General features: G+C 39.2%; 2 protein-coding genes across 5 annotated transcripts in view; one reads left to right on the top strand and one right to left on the bottom strand.

The window, feature by feature from the left end:
• EDA7 (embryo sac development arrest 7) overlaps positions 1–20,654 on the top strand; it is a 343,775-nt gene that overhangs the window by 262,309 nt on the left and 60,812 nt on the right. For all 3 annotated transcript variants that reach the window (XM_089453090.1, XM_089453088.1, XM_089453089.1), the window contains 4 exons: positions 18,542–18,600; positions 18,798–18,918; positions 19,142–19,210; positions 20,433–20,485. In XM_089453090.1, the coding sequence (XP_089309216.1) occupies positions 18,542–18,600; positions 18,798–18,918; positions 19,142–19,210; positions 20,433–20,485 (302 nt within the window). The remainder of the gene's footprint in view (positions 1–18,541; positions 18,601–18,797; positions 18,919–19,141; positions 19,211–20,432; positions 20,486–20,654) is intronic.
• LOC149142388 (uncharacterized) lies at positions 6,630–8,438 on the bottom strand. Of its 2 annotated transcripts, none has more exons than XM_089449389.1 (2): positions 7,420–8,438; positions 6,630–7,295 (listed from the first exon to the last, which is right to left on the bottom strand). In XM_089449389.1, exons 1-2 carry the CDS (start codon positions 7,545–7,547, stop codon positions 6,803–6,805), a joined length of 621 nt encoding a protein of 206 aa, XP_089305515.1. In that variant the 5' UTR covers positions 7,548–8,438; the 3' UTR covers positions 6,630–6,802. Both variants share the same exon structure in this region; 1 of them encodes a protein (XP_089305515.1).

Genomic DNA, 20,654 nt, shown 5'->3' with positions numbered 1-20,654 from the left:
GTCAGTGGAGGGGATGTAGATGGTATCCTTGGAGTATTGGTTTGCTGTGTAGTGACTCCATCCGCATCCTTAGAATGACCCTGACCTGAGGGCTGCTTGTCCACATTCGGATCTTCAGACAGTCGGTGTTTCACACCCCTTGCAGTCTCTTGTGTAGAAGTAGAGAGAAATGGACAATCCTTGTACAAATGACCGACCTTGTGGCATCTTCGGCATCGGAAGGGCACTCCTTCGTAGTCCAGATTTTGACGACGTGAGAAGTGTCTCTAGTGAAGGGTTATTTTCTCCTCCAGCCCCTCCCTAGTATCTAGATGAACAAGGATTCTCGCCATTGTCATAATCCTAGTTTGTTCGAAGGACTGGTCATGTTCTAAATATGTCCCCAATGCATCTCCTATTCGCTTGAACACAGCAGGGGTCCAAAATTGCATTGGGAGGCTCGGTAATCGGACCCAGATCGACCCTGCGCCCAGCTGTTCGCGCTCTGGGTCAAATAAGGCATCCCATCTCTTTAGCAGTACTGGTGCAAGTTCAATGTGCCAGAAGTGAGAGGATCCAATCCGTGTATTCTTCCTTGTGAAAATGAAGGGAAAACCAACCATGAGCCAAGACTCCGATGATGGGTAGTTCTTTGAGAAGGGAGCCCCAAATCTCCGAGGTCCAAAGGCGGAGACGTTCCACTGTGTAGTTTCTGCCCCTTACACGTTGAACCAATACCTTCTTTGCCATATCTGCAACTTTCCCCATTAGAATGTCCTCGCCAAGGGTTAGGTTGATATCCCTGTCCATGGCTTTAAGGCACCTTCCCTTCTTGGGCTTATCTGAGCGACAGGCCATCAGATGTTCCTTTAGTAAACCCCTGCAACCCTGGTTGACAGTTTGGGGAGTGGACGAGGTAGATTTGGGATTTGGGATAAGGGAACTGAAGCACCCAAATTGAATAGAGGTATTAGGGTTTAAACTTCAGGGAGCTAGGGTTGCACTGGTGAAGGCTGGGATAGAGTGGGGAGGGGGTTCGGGTGGAGGGATGCGTGAGGAAGAGGGTGCACACGAGGGTAGAGAGGTCTGTGGAGGGTGTACCAGGGGGGCATCGAATGTAGGAGAGGGTTGAAGGCAGGTACCCAGCAGATTTAAGGTCGCTGGAGAGAGCGGAGGGCAGTGTAACCCAGGCAAATCTTCAATGTGGATGGAGGGTGGAGGATGTTTATCAGACGGGCTCGGGCGAAACGGAACGGACTGGGCAACTGTCAGCGGTCGTAGTTTGGCAGCAAAGGGGCCAGAGCCCATCCCTGTTCGGTGGTGCGCCCAGATAACCTGGTCGGGATTTGGGTGCACCTCGTAGTCTACGTCGTCGTCCAACTCCATGGGAACCAACAGTTACAGTCAGCAGAAACAACAGATGTTGGGGAGGCAGCAAACAGGGAGCTAGGTTACCAAGTGTGCTTCACGGTGAGACTCGAAACAAATAACCACGGCAGTGGGAGAAACCAGGTAGGATGGGGGTGCATGTGTATCAAGTCAACGCAGTGCGAGGTCTGTAGAAGTCATTCCCCGGGGTTATGGCCCCCGAGGCCTGCATGGAAACCGCAACGGTCATGAAGAGCTCCCATCGTTCTCGTTTCCATTTCGTCTTTGTTTAAAGAAACACAGGATATGAACAGATGCTTTACATGTCAGACTATCTACATTATAATATTATATACAAAGCCAGTCTGATATATTTTTAATTTTTTTATATACATATTGATATATTATACATACAAAAGAAATGCGGCATGCCTGATTGATCATTAGAATTTAGAAGCTAAATACTAAAATAGTAAAAGTTTTTTAAATGTTTTATAAATTTAAACTTTAGGTTCAAAGAATATCGATAAAGTATGTATATTTTTATTTTAATAGAATTTATTAGTATGTATGTATGTACAATTTATTAAAGAATGTATGTAGTATTAAAAATTTAAATGTAGTAAATGCTTTAAAAGTATTTTAAATGTTTTAGAAGTTTAAACTTTAGGTTCAAAGAATATCAATAAAGTATGTATATTTTTATTTTAATAGATTTTATTAGTATGTATGTATTAGTATAATTTGTTTGCTTTGTATTTTAATTTTTATTATTTTATTGTGTATTGATAGTTATTAATATATTATAATTTGAACTTTATATGTAGCACTGAGCAAGGTAACTTATAGACCATTATCATTATGGAACCTGAACCATCATAGCATGAGAAGAGTGAAGGGTAAATCATCAAAATAGACCCAAAATCTCCTCTATGGCAGTATGTGGAGATTATTTGAAAAAATCGCGGAGGTGGTTCGTTTAAATGGAAGTGCAATGAATGCCAAGAGATAAAAAGTGGCTCATATACTAGAGTGAAGGCCCATCTCACTGGTCAAACTAACACAGGGGTACAAATATGCACCGGGCCAAAAGATGCAAATGTAAAACCTCGCAAACGTTTGAGTCATGGAAAAATGAAATTCTATGCATCTTTGCAAGACGCTGTTGATAGGAAGCTTGCTAAGGGAAAACACCCTGTGCAAAGCTCTACAACTAGGCCTCCATTGCCATCTAGGCTCGCTGCCACAACTAATAAAAGGCCCACTCTAAGCATGCTTGAAGCAATTTTCAATAATCAAGGTAGAGACATAGCCAATGAACATGTAGCTCGTTGCATCTATGAAAATGGGCTAGCATTCAATTTGGTGCGTTCCCCTTATTGGCAACAAATGATTAAAGTAGTTAATGAAGCGCCAAAAGGGTACAAAAGCCCTGGATATGAAAAGGTCTGCACTATTTTGTTGGCATCAGAGAGACAATCTGTGGATACATGGGCAGAAACAGGGGTGTCCATCATTTCCGATGGATAGAGAGGCCAAAGAAACCGTCCATTAATTAATGTTGTTGCAGTATGCCCCCAAGGGGCAATGTTTTTGAAGGCTGTTGATTGTAGTGAAATAAAGAAAGATGCATCTTTCATATCCACAATTCTTATTGATGCAATAGAAAGTGTGGGGCCACATAATGTTGTCCAAGTCGTTATGGACAATGCACATGTCTGAAAAGCTGCAAGTTTGATTATGGAGGGTCGATATGATCACATCTTTTGGGCTCCATGTGCAGTACATTCATTGAACCTTATGTTTGCCAGGATTGGTGAGATTGAATGGATTAATGAAATATATGTAGCATCAAAAGAAATCCATATGTTCATAACAAATCATTCAATGTCCCAAGCCATTTATCGGGGTTTTGCAAAGTTGGAGCTACTAAAGGTACTTTTTTTTAATCAACATTATTTGTATTGGAAATTGTTATTTTTAATTACAAATTTATATATGGTTTCTCATTTGAGATTTGACTTTTTGAAACTTGTAGGTTGTTGAAACTCGTTTTTCCTCCCACACTCTTGTCATAAAAATACTTGTGGAGGTGAGACAAGCACTACAAACAATGGTCATTGTCTCTCTCTGGGAATCATGGAGGACTTCCACTTCTGATAGAGGTCGAAAAATCAAGTCTATCATTCTTGATGATGCAAGGTGGGACAAGGTCCAATACCTTCTATGGTTCACTGAACCAATCTTGACCTTGATCAGGGCATTTGATACAGATACACCTTGCTTGGGAAAAGTTTATGAAAACATTGATAGTATGTTGGAGAGGATAAGGGAAATTAACAAGGCAAGTGAAAATGACCCTTATGAAACATTCTATTATTTAGTGAAGGACATAGTTATAGAAAGGTGGAACAAAATGACCACACCATTACACCTTTTTGGCATATGCATTGCACCCTAAATACTATCATTCTAAAATTTTGTCTGTACCTGGTAGAACAACACCAAACAAAGATTCTGAAGTGGTACAAGGATACAAGACAACTTTGAGGAAAATTTATAGAGATATGGGAGTTGCAATGGAAGTCTGTCAAGAATTTGGAGGGTTTGTACAATTTACTGGTAGCTTTTCAGATCCAATAGCTATGGATGATCGAGGGCATCTTGATCCTATTACTTGGTGGAGCTTCCATGGTGGAGATAACATTCATATCTCTACTCTAGCCACCAGGTTGTTATCATAGATTGCTAGTTCCTCATTAGCTAAGAGGAATTGGAGTACATATGGCTTCATGCATTCAGTGAAGCGAAACAGGCTGGGAGTGGCAAAGGCTGAGGATCTTGTTTATGTTCATTCCAACCGTCGTCTTCTATCACACGTTGAACTAGAGTGTAAAAAGGGTCCGAGCACGATGTGGGATGTGGAGCCCGAGATCTCTGACTTGAACCTGACACTGAATGCCATGACTCACCTCAACCTACTTGAGGATATTTTTCCACCACCAGTCCAGCCTACTGATGCAACTTCCTACATTCCAGGACCCCCATCATCTATTCATGATGTAGAGTTGCAATATGCAGAAGATATAGATCCATTTGAGGATATGTAAATGTATTTACTATTATCATTTATGATATTATGATCCTTTTTGTTACTTTGTATGAGGGAGGATGCATCATTTCAGTGTTTCAATCTTCATATTTATCATTTAGTGTTCTAAAAGTGTTTGATGGTTTCATGGAGTATTTGATTTTTTAGCTCTAAAGTGTTTTTTAAAATTTAAAAAATATTATTATATATAATACTTTTTTGTACGTGACGTATCCTTGCCATATCCAGATCTTGGATTTTAAAAAAACTAGCGGATCCGGATCCGTATCCGAATCTTGGTAACATAGCTATTGATCCATCATATCAGAGCAACAAAAGGTACCATGACTCTGAGGTGGCCTATAATAGGGCTTATCAAGTCATGGTATATGATGATCTATCTAATGCCCCAAAGATGGGTTTAGCACTCTTACATTTTCCCGAAATGATTATGACGCTATCATTCATTGCTTCCCTAAAGGAAGGTCAAAATTTATAATTGAAGTGTCCTAAAGTGTCCTCTAAGCTGGTCAATTCATCCTCTTTAGGTTGGCTCAGAAAAATTGTGTTTTGTTTTATGGCTAAAATCACGGGTTGCCTCCAGCAATGGTGGTGCACGTTCATGGGTCAAGCGAGCCCCCTTATAGGCCGCGTCAATCGCTATAAATATACCTAACTCGTAGGAAATTGAGGCAAGCAAGTGTGGATCACCTGAGCCAAGCAGAAACAGAGGCAAAGTAATACAAGGTTTGAGCTTCATAGAGTATTTGAAGAAGGCTGAATCTCAAAAAGGATTTTATCTTGTTTTTATGTTTCTTTTGTGGTGGGTTTCAGTGCTTACTTTGCTAGTTCTAAGGCATTATTTTTGGCCTTTGTTAAAGTCTTTTCTGAGGCAGATTCATAGGTAGATTCACAAACTTATTTCTAAGGAGATTTTCAACTTGTTTGAGGCCTTTTGTAGCCCTTTCATTGAGGACTTATTTTGGTCCCGTCTTAGGGTACCTTCTGAGGTAGACTTGCGACCTCTTCAAGGGAGATTTCTCGTGGCCCTATTCGGCCCTAGCTTATGTTGAGAAATTCGTTCAACAATGCAATCTTCTGAGGCTCAATTTTGTTGTCTTAGGGTGCCTTTTGTGGCTGGACCGAATCTATAGGGCATTGATTTCTAAGGCATAATTATATCTTGTTTTTGCTGGTTGAAGTATTCTTTATGAACCAGATCCAAGGCTCCTTTCGTGACTGATCTAGGGCCCATCTAAAGTATCCTTTGACTCTACCCTGAAGTCTTCTCGATCTATCCTATTTCGGTACTGATTAGGGTATATCTGGAGCAATGACATGAGTAAATTTTGAAATTGAAGGAATTTGAAACAAACTTTAGGACTAGCAGATCCTTGGAGCAGACATTGATACTTGATCCTTGGAGCAAACCTCAACATTTGTTTTGAAGAAACCTTGACATGACTTGTGGTAGACCTCTAATGATCTGAAGCAGACCTTGGGACGTGATTTATAGTAGACCTTGGGATGTGATTTGAAATTTGTAGTAGACGTCTTCTAAAGCGGACTTCGACATTTGTTGAAGTAGATCTTTGGATGTCTTGATAAGTTTCAAAGCAAACCTCTAGTGAAGTTCTAGAACATAGTTTGAGCTATCTTGTGAGGCAAATCAAATGCAGAATAAGGGCACTTGCTTGATGATCTAAGGTATGTATTTCTATTGTTGAATTGTCTATAGTATGATTTAATGCAACTTGCAAGTTGGACATGACAGAGGTGTTGAAGAAAGTGTAACTAGGTTCGGTCTTCTTAAATGTAATTTTGATCTTTGTATTTATAAAAGAAAAGAAATATTATTTTTGTTATTTATTTCAATGAGTTTCTTGCTCATTGCATAGGTCTAGCACACGTCAACGTGCTATAGGAAAGTCAAAGAGTCAAGAGATATGTTGAAGACCCTTAAGGGCGTATTACACCAATGTTGCACACATCGCGATCGGGATTTAATTGGCGCCGGGAAAAAAGCGGAAAAAATCGTTAAAATCGGGAAAAAATCGGAAAAAAGCGGGAAAAAATCGTTTGGCACAAAAATATTCATTTTTTTTCATTTTTTTTCAATTTTTTTAATATCTAAACCATCTACAACATAAAATAAATACATTGACACATAAATATGATAAAAAAACTAATATATAAGATGTTCAATATCATTTCTAGCGCTAAAATCACACATAACATTGAATCATGTCCTGAATAGTAAGTCCTGAGTCCCAAGTCCAACTCAGCCTCAAAATATCAACAAAAAATATGATAATGTATCTCATCATGTCATAATGTCATATACAATAAAATGAAAGTCTAATCCTATTGATTTCCTCTGCCCCTCTTGCGAGAAAATGGCACAACTTTCTCTTTCCCTCTAGATGTAGAAGCTGGTGCCTGTGGTGGTGGAAATGGCAGTGGAGTCTGACGTGCTCTAGAAGCTGAAGAACTAGTAGTAGCAGCTACAGGAGGCTGAGGTGGACGGAGACCACGTCCTCTACTGGTGGTAGTGGTAGCCCGGGTAGCCCGGGTAGGCGGTGTCACCTCCTCCTCCTGCTCCTCCAACTCCTCCTCCTCCTGCTCCTGCTCCTGCTCCTCCTCCTCCTCCTCCCCCTCCTCCTCCCCCTCATCCTGCACTAACCAATCCTCAGTGGGATCCATGAGAGGCCTCTCGGTCTCAACCCTCCATTCAGCAGTGGTGTCAATCCCATCCAATGAGATGGCTTCCGTATCAGGTGTCTTCTCTAGTTGTTTCACCCACAATCGAAGATTGTAGTAGACATAGACCATGTCATTAAGTCTATGGGACTCCAACCTGTACAAAGTTCATGAAATAATAAATTAATAATTAATATTATAAAAAAAATATTGTTTAAAACTTTAATGAATTCAAAAATTTATTTGGAAATTTGCAATATTTTAAATGTTTAAGTGTTAACCTATTGCGCTTCTTGTTGTGTATTTTTTCAAATACACTCCAATTGCGCTCACATCCCGAGGAGCTGCATGTTTGGCTGAGGATCCGCACGGCAAGATTTTGCAAAAGGGGGACTCTGCCACCATACATCTTCCACCATGCGTCTACAACAAAATTACAAAGAAAATTTTAAATAAACATAAGAAAAAAATGGAATTTGAAGAAACAATGAAATTTGAAACAAAGTTACAAAGTACATACTACATAGTACAAACTAAAAAATACCTGGCATTTTAACCGTCCTATCAATGACAGCCATCTCAAAGCCAAATGTGCCAGCTGACAACTTATATTGCTCAATTTGTCTAGAGACCTCCATACGTTCTTCTGAAGTTCTCACCATCTTCTGGACACAGGTTAATAATCCTTCCACGACCTCAACATCAAAATTAAACCCACATGCATAAGAAAATGCAGGGTTCAGGAAAAGGCCAGCAGCATGAATGGGACGATGGAGTGTGTTGTTCCATCGCTCATCAATGACCTTCCATAGAAGGAGTTGTCTCTGGAACCCATCATCTCCCTTGTCATCATAGTAGGACCGAATGGCTTCTTTGGCCCTATCCATGGCTTCATACAAATAGCCCATTGCGGGCTTCTCACCATCAACCAACCGAAGAACCTTTACCAAAGGTTCTGTAACAGCGCACACCTCCTGCACTCCCGCCCAGAAGTCCTCCTGGTATGAAACTAGTCTGCAGACGGCCTCTCCTTCTGGTTTGCGGCTCATTGACGAAGCACGCCACTCCTCTGAAAGAAACATTCTCTTCAAATCCCACATAGAATTCAAGAGGGATTGAAGAGATATGAAACTCGTCGCAAACCGTGTAATGGCGGGGCGCACCAACTCTTTGTTGTTGGTGCATTTTCTCATCAAGCTAAGCACAGATGTGTGATTGTAAATAAATTTTGTGATGCTTTTTGATGAGTCAACAACCTCTTTGACAAAGGGAATTTTCCCAATGTCCTCTAACATCAAATCAATACAATGGGTAGCACAAGGTGTCCAAAATAAAGTAGGATGCCTGTCCATAAGCATTCTACCAGCAACAACATAATTTGCAGCATTGTCCGTTATGACTTGGACAACATTTTCTGCACCCACCTCCAAAATAAACACATCCAGCAAATCACATAAAGTTTTTGCATCTTTCATTTGATGAGTTGCATCAACAGATTTGATAAACATAGTCCCCAAGGGACAACTAACCAAGAAGTTTATAAGGGTTCTCCCCTTTTGGTCAGTCCAACCATCTGACATAACAGTGCATCCCGTTTGTGCCCATGATGCCCTAAAATCCTCCAATCTTTGGGTGCAGTCACGCTTTTCATCTTGAAGAAGCCGGCCTCTGAAATCATGAAGAGAAGGGAGTTTGTACCCCGGGCCAACACTGGCAACAGCATCAAGAGTAGGTTGGAAAAATGGATTATTCCTTATAATGCTGAAAGGAATATCACTCCAGAGGAGAAATTTTGTCATCAACTTGTCAGCTTTTTCTTTTTCAGTTCTTTTTAGCATTGAACCAATAGTTGGTTGTGAACCAGGTGTGGTTCGAGGAACAAAATATGATGATGCAGCTACCGGATTGACTGACGCTGCAGTAGAACCTGTGCCACTTGGCCCACTTCCTTCAACTGACCTTTTTAGTTGCCTTTTGAGTTCTTCTTTGGCGTCTCTAGTGTGCTCTAATTCTCCCAATGCTCTCATGGCTTTTTGGATAATTTCAGCATTTGTCTTTAGACAGGGCCCCACATCACGTCCAGGGATTTGTGCAAGGTGGAACTTCAACCTGTACACCCCCCCGAATATTTCCTTTCCACACAACTTGCAATACAAGTTTTGTCTATCATTCGGAGTTTTAGGGTCACCATATTCCCAGAAAGGATCCAATTTCCTTGGCATGTTTGTTTTTGAATTTTGAATTTGCAAACCTATGGAAAAATAAGGATTAGGAAATAGGAATTTAGGATTACATAAATGATAATAGTAAATACAAATTACAATTTAGCATTTGCAAAATTACAAGCTAATTATTTCCAAAATCCCAATTTCTAAACCCAAGTTACCCAACCAAATGCCAAAAAACAATGAAAAATAAAAAAAAATAAACAATGTTTAAAGAAAATGAGAAAATAAAAATCAAAAATTGGTTCTCATAGTCATAACAAATAACCCATCCCAAATCAATGAAAAATTTCCAAAAATTCTTTAAAAACAATGAAAAACAAAGTTTTTATAGAACCAAAACAAAAAAAAATTAATCTACATACCTGGTTTATGGACAAATTGGCGATCTTGGCTTGGATTCCTCCTAAAATCGCTTCGATTCGCTCCCACAACCGACGGTAACCCTCTCCCTCACTTCTTCTCCTTCTCCGCGGCGGACTGCTGAATGAATAAAAAAAATTCGTTTTTTCCATATAAAACCCCGCTGCCGCGCGCCCTCGCGATTTTAAGCGAAAAAATCGCGATTTTATCGAAAAAATCGCTATAAAAAAAAGAGGCGATTTTTTGGATAAAAATCGCGCTTTGAATCGGCGATTTTAAAAAATCGCGATTTTACGATTTAATCGCGATTTTATCGCGATGTGTGCAACACTGTATTACACCATGTATATTTATGTATTAGAGTCAAAGAAATACCTCCAAGCAAAGTCAACAAGTCTCCTCCATGCAATGACATCACTAAATGAAGCAATCCAAAGCATAAATGACAAGTCGGCCTCATGTCATCAAGTCGGCCTAAAGAAGGGACAAACCACTATATATAAGGGTCTGTCCACTCCTCCAAAAGCAACGAAGATCACCTCTGAAATCAACGAGAAGAAAGGACAAGTATAGGGTGAAAATGGGACGAAGAAGGGAGCCTCTAGTGCAGCGAAGGAGGAAGGAAGAACACTGAGCCTTAGAGGACTGTTCTAAGGTCAACTACAGTCACACGTGCAAAGAAAAGAGGGTCTCTCTGCTGTCATAGCAGCCCTCTATCATAGTCATACATATCTCGTTGGTTGGGCTAGAAAAGTAGGCCTATAAGGCCTCTCACTCAAGCGAAGAAGGAAAGAAGACTCTAACATAAGTATATTGAAGGCCCAACAATGCATCCCACAAAGCTAGCTAATGCTTAACCATACCAAAGTCACTGGAACAAGTTAGCATTGTTACTGCTCAAACTCTTTCCAGCATGGAAAAGTCCTAACCTCAGCAAGAGAGTCTAGAGGCATTTCTTGGGCAAGCTAGCCATTGTCATCCTGGTGGCCTTTCCCTACTCTTTAGACTAAGGAAAGAAGCCACCCTAGATTGGGCTCGTGCCACATGTAATCTTGTTGTTAGTTTATGTAGCATCGAACATGTGTTCTAGTCTTGGAATGCTAAGAGGCTAAGGAGGACATGATCTCCAAAACCCATAAAAGGTTTTGCAAGATAAGCTTGGGAAACACCTTAATTAAATTAATTTGCTATCATGAAATTATTATAGTTAATTAATTAAGTATGCTCGAGATTCCTCTAGAGACTTCTATTGATAAAGTCTAATTGATCTTAGCTGTCGATGGAGATTAAATCGGGGTTATTGAAGTTTCAACAAGAGATTATAAGAGTAGGTCGAAGGGCTTGGAGATAGCATCAATGCGATCAAGTTGTAAGAGGCATATCGAGCCACTGAGTTTGCAGTCTTCAACAAGGGCGCAATTCAAGACAGAGGAAGAGTATCAAAGAGAGGGAGCAAGATATAATTTGGGAGCAAGATTCTGGAGAGATTCCTAGTGATTTTGTAGTGCCGGAGTGGCAGGAAAAGGGAGGCCGAAGTCATTTGCAAAGAGGTTGTAGAAGCGTTGCAAGTGCCCAAAAACCCTTGTGCAAGATATAAGAGGCCAAATTAGCTTCCAGGAGGCAGAGCGAGTCACTTTGAAAGGCACTGGGAAGCTAGACGGTCCAGTTGGAGGTAGATCCAGTGTTGTGTGTGTTGCTTAGAGGCTGTAGTGCGTGTTCCAAACAGCGATGTGAGTTACGAGTGCGAGTTGGCTAGAGATGGTCTAGTTGATTTGTAGAGGAGATCTGGAATCTCCAGATTATTTTCCAATATATATTTCGGAGGATTTCCAATTGGGCATCTAGTTGTAATGATTTTCTCAAATTGTCGCATAATAAAATAAATCCTCATCTGTTGCACTAGTTTTCCATTTGCGGCTTTCTTAGGGACTATTGTCCAAAAATAACAATGTCATTTTTATTGTGGGTGTGCATCTATTTCTCAGTTCCTATCTTATAATTCCGCAACATCTTTATTGTGAAGAATGCATAGTGCTTTAATTGTTATTTTTCGTAAACTAATAAATTGCTAACAATTAGAAGATTAAACTCTAGTTGATGCATTCTAAGGAATATCACATAGTATCAGAGCATTGTTGATCAGATCAGAGGCTCAGAAGCAAAGCGAAATTGTACAGTTTCAGAGGGAGATTGAGCACAATATTTCCAGATCTGCACAGGGCAAAAGCAGTACGAGTAGCAGAGAGGTATTTCTTGTTCCAGGGTGGAGGAAAATTTGATTTGCCTCTGATTTGTAGCAACAAGTAGTGGATTTGTCAGAGAGTGATTCTAGTGAGAAGATCAGTGATTTCGCAGAGTAGATCTGGGTGCAGAGATTTGCAGCGAGGGTTTGTCATTGTAAATCTGCACAGGGTAGGAAGAGAAAAGCACACAAGTGGAATTTCCAGTTTATTTCTCAATGGGTTTCTAGTCTTCCTGGTTGCATGAAAGGAGGTTGTGATTTCTAGCAGTAGAAGGCCATAGCAGACTTGTCAGTCCAACCAGTACGAGTTTCAGGGTTAGCTTATGGAGAAGGAATTTTGGGAGGTAGAACGAGTTACCCAGTAGAAGTAGCAGGCAGTGCAAATACTGGAAAAGACATTGGAAGGCAGGTGCAAAAGAATATTTGTGCATTCCTGAGGGAGTGCGTGTAGTAGAGAGAAGGCTGAGTTGCTGGAAGAAGAAGGAGATTACCAACTGATAATTCTCTAGTTTATTTGAGTTTCGTAAATATGGCCATAACAGAACTTAGAGATCAGAACAAACTTGATGGAGCCTCAAACTTTGGTGTTTGGAAGGTCGAGATTTAGTTCGTCTTGGATGAGCATGGTCTGAAGGAGTTTGTGACAACAATTGTAGCACCAACAAAACCTATCTAGTATCTTGATTACAAGAAGGATATGGCCAAAACAAAGATGATGGTCCTAGATGGGGTTTGATATCATATCGTCCTGCATATTGCAGGGAAAAATACAACAAAGGAAATGTGGGAGGCCATTGTGACGCTATACCAGGATCCACCTGAGAATCGTAAAATGATTCTGAAGGAGAAACTGAGAATGACCAAGATGCAGAAGGGTGAGAGCGTAACTTTCTATCTGACTAGAATTCAGGCAGTATGAGATGAGCTTGCAACTGTAGGAGAGAAGCTAGTAGATAGTGAATTGGTGTGGGCAACTCTAAATGGCTTTACCAAGGAATGGGGAACTTTCATTCAAGGAATTGCTAGACGAGATAAGCTACCAACCACTGTGGAGTGACTTCACTCAGGAGGAGCTAATGCTAAGTTTAGAAGAAGGTGCTACCAGTAGTAGTGGCAAGGGATCGAATGTGGAGAAGGAAGATGAAAATGTAGCCCTTGTGGTAAAGGGAAAGGCGAAGAAGGGTCCCAGTCAGGGACATAACTCAAAAGGAGGAGAGAAGAAGAAAAAGGACTTGTTGAAGGTCAAGTGCTTCAGATGTGGTGTGTTTGATCACTACGTCACCCAGTGTCCAAAGAGGAAGAAGGATAAGAAGTGGTAGCAAACAACAACTTTGGTAGAGATCGATGAGTTAACCTCTAGATTGGAGGAATTCATATTGATAACAACAATACCTCCAGATAGTTCGAGATTTCTCTAGAGACTTATATTGATGAAGTCTAATTGAGCTTAGCTTTTGATGGATATTATATCATGGTTGTTGAAGACTCAATGAGAGATTATAAGAGCAAGTTGAAGGGCTTAGAGATAACATCAATGTGATCGAGTTGTGAGAGGCAGATTTAGCTACCCAGTTTGTAGTCTTTAGCAAGGGTGTAGTTCAAGCCAGAGGGAGAGCATCAGAGAGAGGGAGCAACAGATTATTTGGGAGCAGAATTCTGGAGAGATTCCCATTGATTTTCTAGTGTCGAAGTTGCAGGAAAAGGGAGGCCGAATTCATATGCAGAGGAGGTCGTACAAGTAGCGCGAATAGCCAAAATCCCTAGTGCGAGTTGTTGGAAGAGGGTTGATTCAGTTGCCGAAGGCCAAATCAACTTCGATGAGGTGGAGTGAGCCACTTCCAGAGGTAGAGGGAGGCTAAGCAATGTTGAAGGAAATGTAACTAGGTTCTGTTTTCATAAATGTACTTTTGATATTTGTACTTATTCAAGAAAATAAATATTATTTTTATAATATATGTCAATGAGTTTCTTGCTCATTCAAATAGGTCTAGCACATGTTAAGTGCTATAGGTGAGTCAAGGAGTCAAAAGAAAATGATTGAAGACCTTAAGGGCATGTTACTCCATGTATATGTTTGTATAAGAGTCAAAGGATAACCCTCCAAGCAAAGTCAAGTCTCCTCCAAAGAAAAGACACCTCCAAAGAAGCAATCTGAGCTATGTATGTCAAGTCGTCCAATAGTCTTCTAGTCGGCCCAAAAGGAGGGATAGTCCTCTATATATAGAGGTTGTCCACTCCATTATAACCTAAACCAAGCATCTCTGAAATCAGGGAAGGATAGAAGCCGAGAAGAGAGAGGAACAGACAAGTCTAAAGGGTCTCTTAAGTGCAGCGAAGAAAGGAGAGATAAAGCGAAGGTGTAGGATTGTTTCTAGGGCTAGAAACTGTCACATGTGCGATGAAAGGAGGGGTAAATCTGCGGGTATAGTAACAACTAAAGAAAATTCCAAAGGCCTACAAGGCCTCCCAAGTTAAGCAAAGAAGTCCCTCTCTCAAATAAAGGTGAAAGGACCCTAAACTACAAGGATCCCTGCCACATGTGTGAAGAATTTAGGGTTGTTGTACAATCATATCGAGTCTACTCCTATATCTCAAGAAACATCTCGTTTAGTCAAAGAAGGAAGGAGTCTACTTGAGAAAAGGACATCAGGAAGTATAGAAGAGGAACATCTCATATAAATCTCTCTCAAGAAAGGTCTATCTCTAGACAAGTAGCAAAGAAGGAGGATGAAGCGCTGGGGAGCAAAGTGGTAGAAGAAGGAAGTCTATGTGCCAGGAACAAAGTGCAGAAAAGAGGAGAGGACTTGACTTGTGCTTGGAGGACATTCTAGTCAAGGGTCTAGGGTTTGGCATTGATCAATAAGAAGCTTCAATAAGAGAAACTTACTAAAGGGTTTTCCTCTCAAGAGAAGAGATGTTTTGGCCATGGCAGAGAGCCAACATCCTGTGTTCTTGTTCTTATGTTTTTGGTAGCAGTTTGATGAAGTACACACACATGCATTAATAAGAAGAAGAAGATTAAGCTAACAAGAAAAGTAAAAAGACTCCACAAATTGTTACCAAGTCAAGAAGAATCACACTACACCTAATTGCCCTTGATTCTTGAAGAGGCGGTCCAGTTGAAGGTAGATCCAGGGATGTGTGTGTTGCTCAGAGGCTGCAGTGTGTATTCCAGGCGACAGTGCGAGTTGCAAGTGTGGGGTGCGAGCATGTTAGAGGAGGCCGAGTTGATTTGTTGAGGAGCTTTGGGATCTCCAAATTATATGGCAATATATTTCCGGAAGATTGTTAGTTGGGCACCAAGTTGTAATAATTTTCTCAAATTGTTGCATAATAAAAAAACCCTCAGTTGCTGCACTAGTTTTTCCTTTGGGGTATTTCCAAGGGCTATTGTCTAAAAATAAAAGTGTCATTTTTATTGTGTGTGCGCATCTATTTCTTAGTTCCTATTTTATAATTCCGCAATATTTTTATTATGAAGAATGCATCAACGATTTAATCGTTTTTTGTTGTAAACAAATAAACTGCTAACAGTTAAAAGATTAAACTCTAGTTGATGCATTCCTAGGAATTTTACACTTGTGTCCAATGCTCTTCAATATGTGTTCCAAAGTAGTTGCTCTAATGCTTTCCCTTAATATGTGTCTGGGTCCACAACCAACCTCCATGAAGTATGCTCCTTAAGTCAGACATCCTCAAGTCAAGTATTCAAACTCCAAGGTGTATGTGACATGGTCACATGCTCTTGGGTGAGGTGCCTTCCTCCAAGTGCCTATCGCTAATTATTCGAGGTAGGCATCTCTCCTAATCAAGCAATTGAATCTTATGCACCCAATGGTTTATTCATCATTCCAATCCAGATAAAAACCATCTAGGCAAGTGCTCTATGCTAACACTCTATCTAAGGTCAAGCATGCATCCAAACTGAGCCATCCAAATGTCCATAAAGTACCACGAAAGAATCAAAAGACCTAGTACTCTTCTAGCAAAGTGAATACACTTTTGGAGTAACCCCAAAAGCCAGCACTCAGTGGCACACTAAGTCACATGGCATGAGGACACGAGACATGGAGGACATGTAAATACGAGTATTCGACACGAGACGTAGCGACCTCGGAAATAGGACACGAGGGACACATTTTATATATATATTAAAAAGTATTGAAATATAGTGCTTGATCCATATAGATATGAATCATGATGATATCTATTTAGTATTTAGTATACACTATTTACTATTTAGTAATTTACTAGTTAGTTTATTAATTTACTACATTAATGATGTTCACCATTCAATGTTCATTGTTATAATTTTTGCTATTAACTTCAAACAAGTTTGATCATGTTCAAACTTCACATAAGGTAGTTTATGAACTATAAATTTATATGTGTTCAAACTTCATTGTTGACCAGAGCGTTAATCGAGTTTTCCCTCCCTTTAGACCTCGAAGGTGTTGTGAGCAATGAGCACATGACGAGGAGCTGGGATTTTTACTTCAACACACGATCTATACATGGTCAGTCGTGTATAATTAACTTAAGTTCCGTAGGCTTTTACACAACATACAAGAAATTTAAGTGCTCCAAACTCTTAGCAAAGCATGCGAATGCTTGTCTCCTACATCTCCAGGTCCAGGTCGATGTGAAGTTGTGAGCATTGCACTCGAATCTGATGGAATTCCTCACACTGCACAATAAATTGGATTCAAGCGACGAACAAACTCAACTTCGGTGGTGAACAATGACAAAAAAACCCAAAAATTAACCATGTTGTAGGATTTAAATGTCACTTTTCATGGGACACGTGTCTTAAGAACCAAAAATGTTAGGGCACGTTTTCGACACGTCCAAAACACGTGTCTTGATTGGAGGATACGAAAAAAAACGTTTTCAACATGTTTTAGGGCGGTTTTCGTGTTTGACACGTGAAATACGGGACACGAGACCTTGAGGGACGTGTCCTGTGACTTAGGTGACACATAATGATCCTATTCTTACCATCTAACATAGTATAATAAAAATTTATTATGTTTCAAGCAAGCAAGAGAATCTTCAGTGGCCATTGGAGGAATATCAATAGCATAGTCAGAAAGTCAACTAGATATGGTTGGTTAGAATTATATAAACTGATCATGCTAGTGTTGGTGCTACAGAAACCATGAAGGCTTCTTTTGAAACTTTATTTAGCACTTCCTAATTGCATGTAGCTTTAATTTAGAGTTGTCTTTATATCCACGTGACTGTGGTTTTGGCCATTTTAGGATGTTATTAAAATATAAATTTGAATTTCAATGTCATTGGAGATAAATTCATGTTGCTACTCTTTAGTAGTGTTATTGGAACCGGTGGAACCAGCCGGTTCAACTGGTTTGTGGGTCAAATAGGTCCAGTTTGAGGTTTAGAACTGGAAATGGCTGGTTCGGTTTTGAATTGGCCTTTTTTCACTAAACCGACTGATTCCATACAATTTGACCAAAGACATTCCAAATGCAATTTTAAGGAAAAAAAGAATATTTGAGTGGGGCAGCCTAATATTCAAGCCTATGGCCTTAGTATTGCTATGCAATTCATGGTAATGTTAAAAGTGGCATTCTCCATTACCTTTCATTTTCATCCTTTTACTTAAATTTTTAAAATTACCATGAGATGACTTAGGGTGTTTGAGAGTGGTTCCAACCTCATTGGATTTCATATGGAGAAAGTAGAATTTTAGATCTCACTCAAAATCCAACAGACTTAACAGTTTTTCAGGATTTCATGTTTGGGGGGATTGCAATTTTTCCATTGGATTTTGTCATGTACGAGGGTATTGAACTAGTATTTATTCAAGAGCACCAAATCCTCTATGTACCTTGATGTTAATGGCATTGATTGTCGAACTCCTCTATCATGACCCTACTAAAAATGTAACCATCACTCAAACAAAATCTTGACTTGACATGCTGTGTTTTTTTATCTTATTTTAATTCTTAGTGGCTGATATTGATGATAAGGATTCCAATGGAGGCAATGATTTTGATGATATGTAGGTATTTGTTGTAGCATGATTTTTTTTGGATGCTTGAGGCCATCTAGAGCCTGTTTGTTAAAGTATTTTCTGTTCAGAGATGGATTGTACATGATGCTGTTTTGGTTATGTGCACCCTTACATGCTATATAAATGAGAGCTTTTTGATTATTTGTGTATAAAGGATTTGGATTCATACGGATGCACATGAATACATATGTTTTTCTTTATGTGTTTTTGGTCGACCGTTTTTTTGGTCCAGTTTTTTTAATCAGTTCCAGTCCGGTTCTGACCTGTTCGCAGTTCAGAGGGTTTTCTGGTTCGATGACTTGTTCTGTTTTGATAACATTGCTCTTTATTGATTAGAGAATATAATGATTTTAGTTCCTCTTACAGCTGATAGCCACCCGTTTGTAAATAAAGGAATATAATTTGAGCTCTTTGGTCTGTATTGATTCTTGAATTTCATGAAATTCTTGGCTTTAAATTTCTCTTATTATTAATTGAAAAAATGAGATACTGATGCTAAAAAATTGTGGACTTGTATTTGTGAATTGTGAATATAGGGTCGTTTTTTTGCATCTTTAAATACTCACTCTCCAGCAGTCAATGTAATTTGCCGAAGGTATGTAGGGAACATTATTCACATCCTCATCATAATTTTTCCTCTGAAACTTCGTTTCAAGATTAAATTTCTTGGTTTATGATTAGGCTGACAAAGTTTTAGTTACTAAATAGTAAATATAAATGTTCTATGGTTTGGTTTCTACCATGACTTTGGCAAGGTCTCTTATCACTTAATCAGTTGTTTTGATACTTCAGCCCAGTTCATGGATTGTTGGCTTGTGGTGGAGAAGACGGTGCCTTAGAATGTTTTGATTTGAGAGAAAAAGCTTCGGTAGGAAGAATTGATGTAGCTACACATACAGGAGATACTGATCAGGTATTTTTATGAATGGAGTTGCATACGCTGCAAGCATATAAGTGCCACTTAGTTTGCACTATGGCGATAGTCATGCATAAATTTTGTTGCTGTTAACTCTTTATAAGTGTTATCCTTGGTATTTTCATATTTATACTTTGGTGAGCATTTATTGCTATTTCAAAACAAATCTTTTCTGTTTGTCTAATGTGAGTGCTGTTGGTAAACTGAGTGGTCCATTCAGGAGGTCACTGCGATACGATTCGAGGAAACTGAAAGCTTTCAGATGGCAGTTGGAACTAGTTCTGGACAGGCAAGCCAAAGTCATTGGGATGCACCCATGCCTGTTTAATTTGTTTTCTCTTCCTGTGTACTGTATGAAACAAAGATGATATGAAATTCATTTGTAATAGGAGTTTCTCTTGAATTATTGTTCTAGGATTATTTTATATTATAAGAGGAAGTAGTGTCTTTCGATAGGATGATAGGCTCTGGAGTCTGATTCTAATAAAATGGATTTCAGTTTTGCTGTCATGATAAACATGTTGGTCATGTTTTTGATCAAGTCACACTACTAAACTTCCTTGGCATTGGCCATGCGTTTATCCCATGGAATAAAAGTATTTCCACTCTGAGAAATGCTTAATTAGATTCCATTAAGTCAAATAGATAGAATGGAAATTCAAAGTTAGAAAATAAAAAATAAATGAAATGCAAATAGAGATACAAACTATCTGGTTGGCCTGGCACACACACACACACATATAAGGATACTGTGTTTGTGTCTATCGGTGTGCTGTAGCACCATAGGGTTGATTGCAAACACTTTTGTCTTCCTTTTCACCTTTCTCCTTGAAAATTTTCAACTTTGAATCATGCCATCTTAGACAACTGGGTTATTCTTGTTTTCACACGTTGTCGGCCTAGATTTGTTTGCATCTTTAGAGTTGCATAAGGTACTTATTATTTTCCTACTTGTAACGACCCTACTCGAGTCCCTTTTGTCCTTATTTTGGTCATAAATGGACATTAATTTTATTTTTGGTGTCCTGGTGGTAGTTGTAATGAATATTTGTATCTTTCTGGATTATTAGTGAAAGTTTGATCATAATCAATGAGAGATAAAACTAACTTTATGATATCCTGTTGTGGTTAAAGGATATAATTGTCTAATAATGATCTTTCTGTGCCCTGTCACAGTTGAGAGTATACCTCACTTTTTCGATAGGCAATGTTCAAGACTTTAGATGAGGATTTAAACATTATACATGACATTCTACCTTCATTCTTTAAAGGAAAAATAAAAATCATTGCCAACCTGATATAACCACTAGGCATTTTTTGTGTGTGGCTAAATCCAGGGGATTGATAAAATTTCACATAAAGTGATCAGAATATTTGTGTGCCTATCCTAAATACAGGCCTTCTGAAAATAATTTGCTGTATTTGTTACTTTTCTGATGTCAAAGTCAGCCTAACCTGAATAAAATCCTTTTATTTATTTATTTATTTATTTAATGAGGTTGACTATGCAGGTGCTAATATATGATCTGCGTTCTTCAAGGCCTTTTCGAGTTAAAGATCACATGTAAGTTCTTTAAGTCTTTTTCTTAATTGTTGCATAATTAACGATGCCTACTAAAAGTAAATATTTTTAATTATCTTGCTGCAAAAACATATCTTCTTTATATGGAGAAAACCTATTCATAGACTGATAATTGTTTAGGTCTATCAAGTTCCCTACTATGGTCGGTTGA

Source organism: Pinus tabuliformis, chromosome X (genome assembly GCF_031772625.1).
Source record: "Pinus tabuliformis cultivar Carrire ecotype Pingquan chromosome X, CPIR1, whole genome shotgun sequence".
In the NCBI taxonomy this organism is placed as follows: domain Eukaryota; kingdom Viridiplantae; phylum Streptophyta; class Pinopsida; order Pinales; family Pinaceae; genus Pinus; species Pinus tabuliformis.
The sequence above is the reverse complement of the archived record's forward strand: the minus strand, read 5'-3'. Positions and strand labels throughout refer to the sequence as shown.

What these genes read in the sequence shown, in the direction of transcription:
- LOC149142388 (XM_089449389.1), bottom strand. Translation starts at nt 7,547, where the DNA reads ATGTATGGTGGCAGAGTCCCCCTTTTGCAAAATCTTGCCGTGCGGATC. An exon ending in CACAACAAGAAGCGCAATAG is followed by an intron (nt 7,296 to 7,419) that starts GTTAACACTTAA and finishes AACTTTGTACAG; the next exon opens with GTTGGAGTCCCATAGACTTA.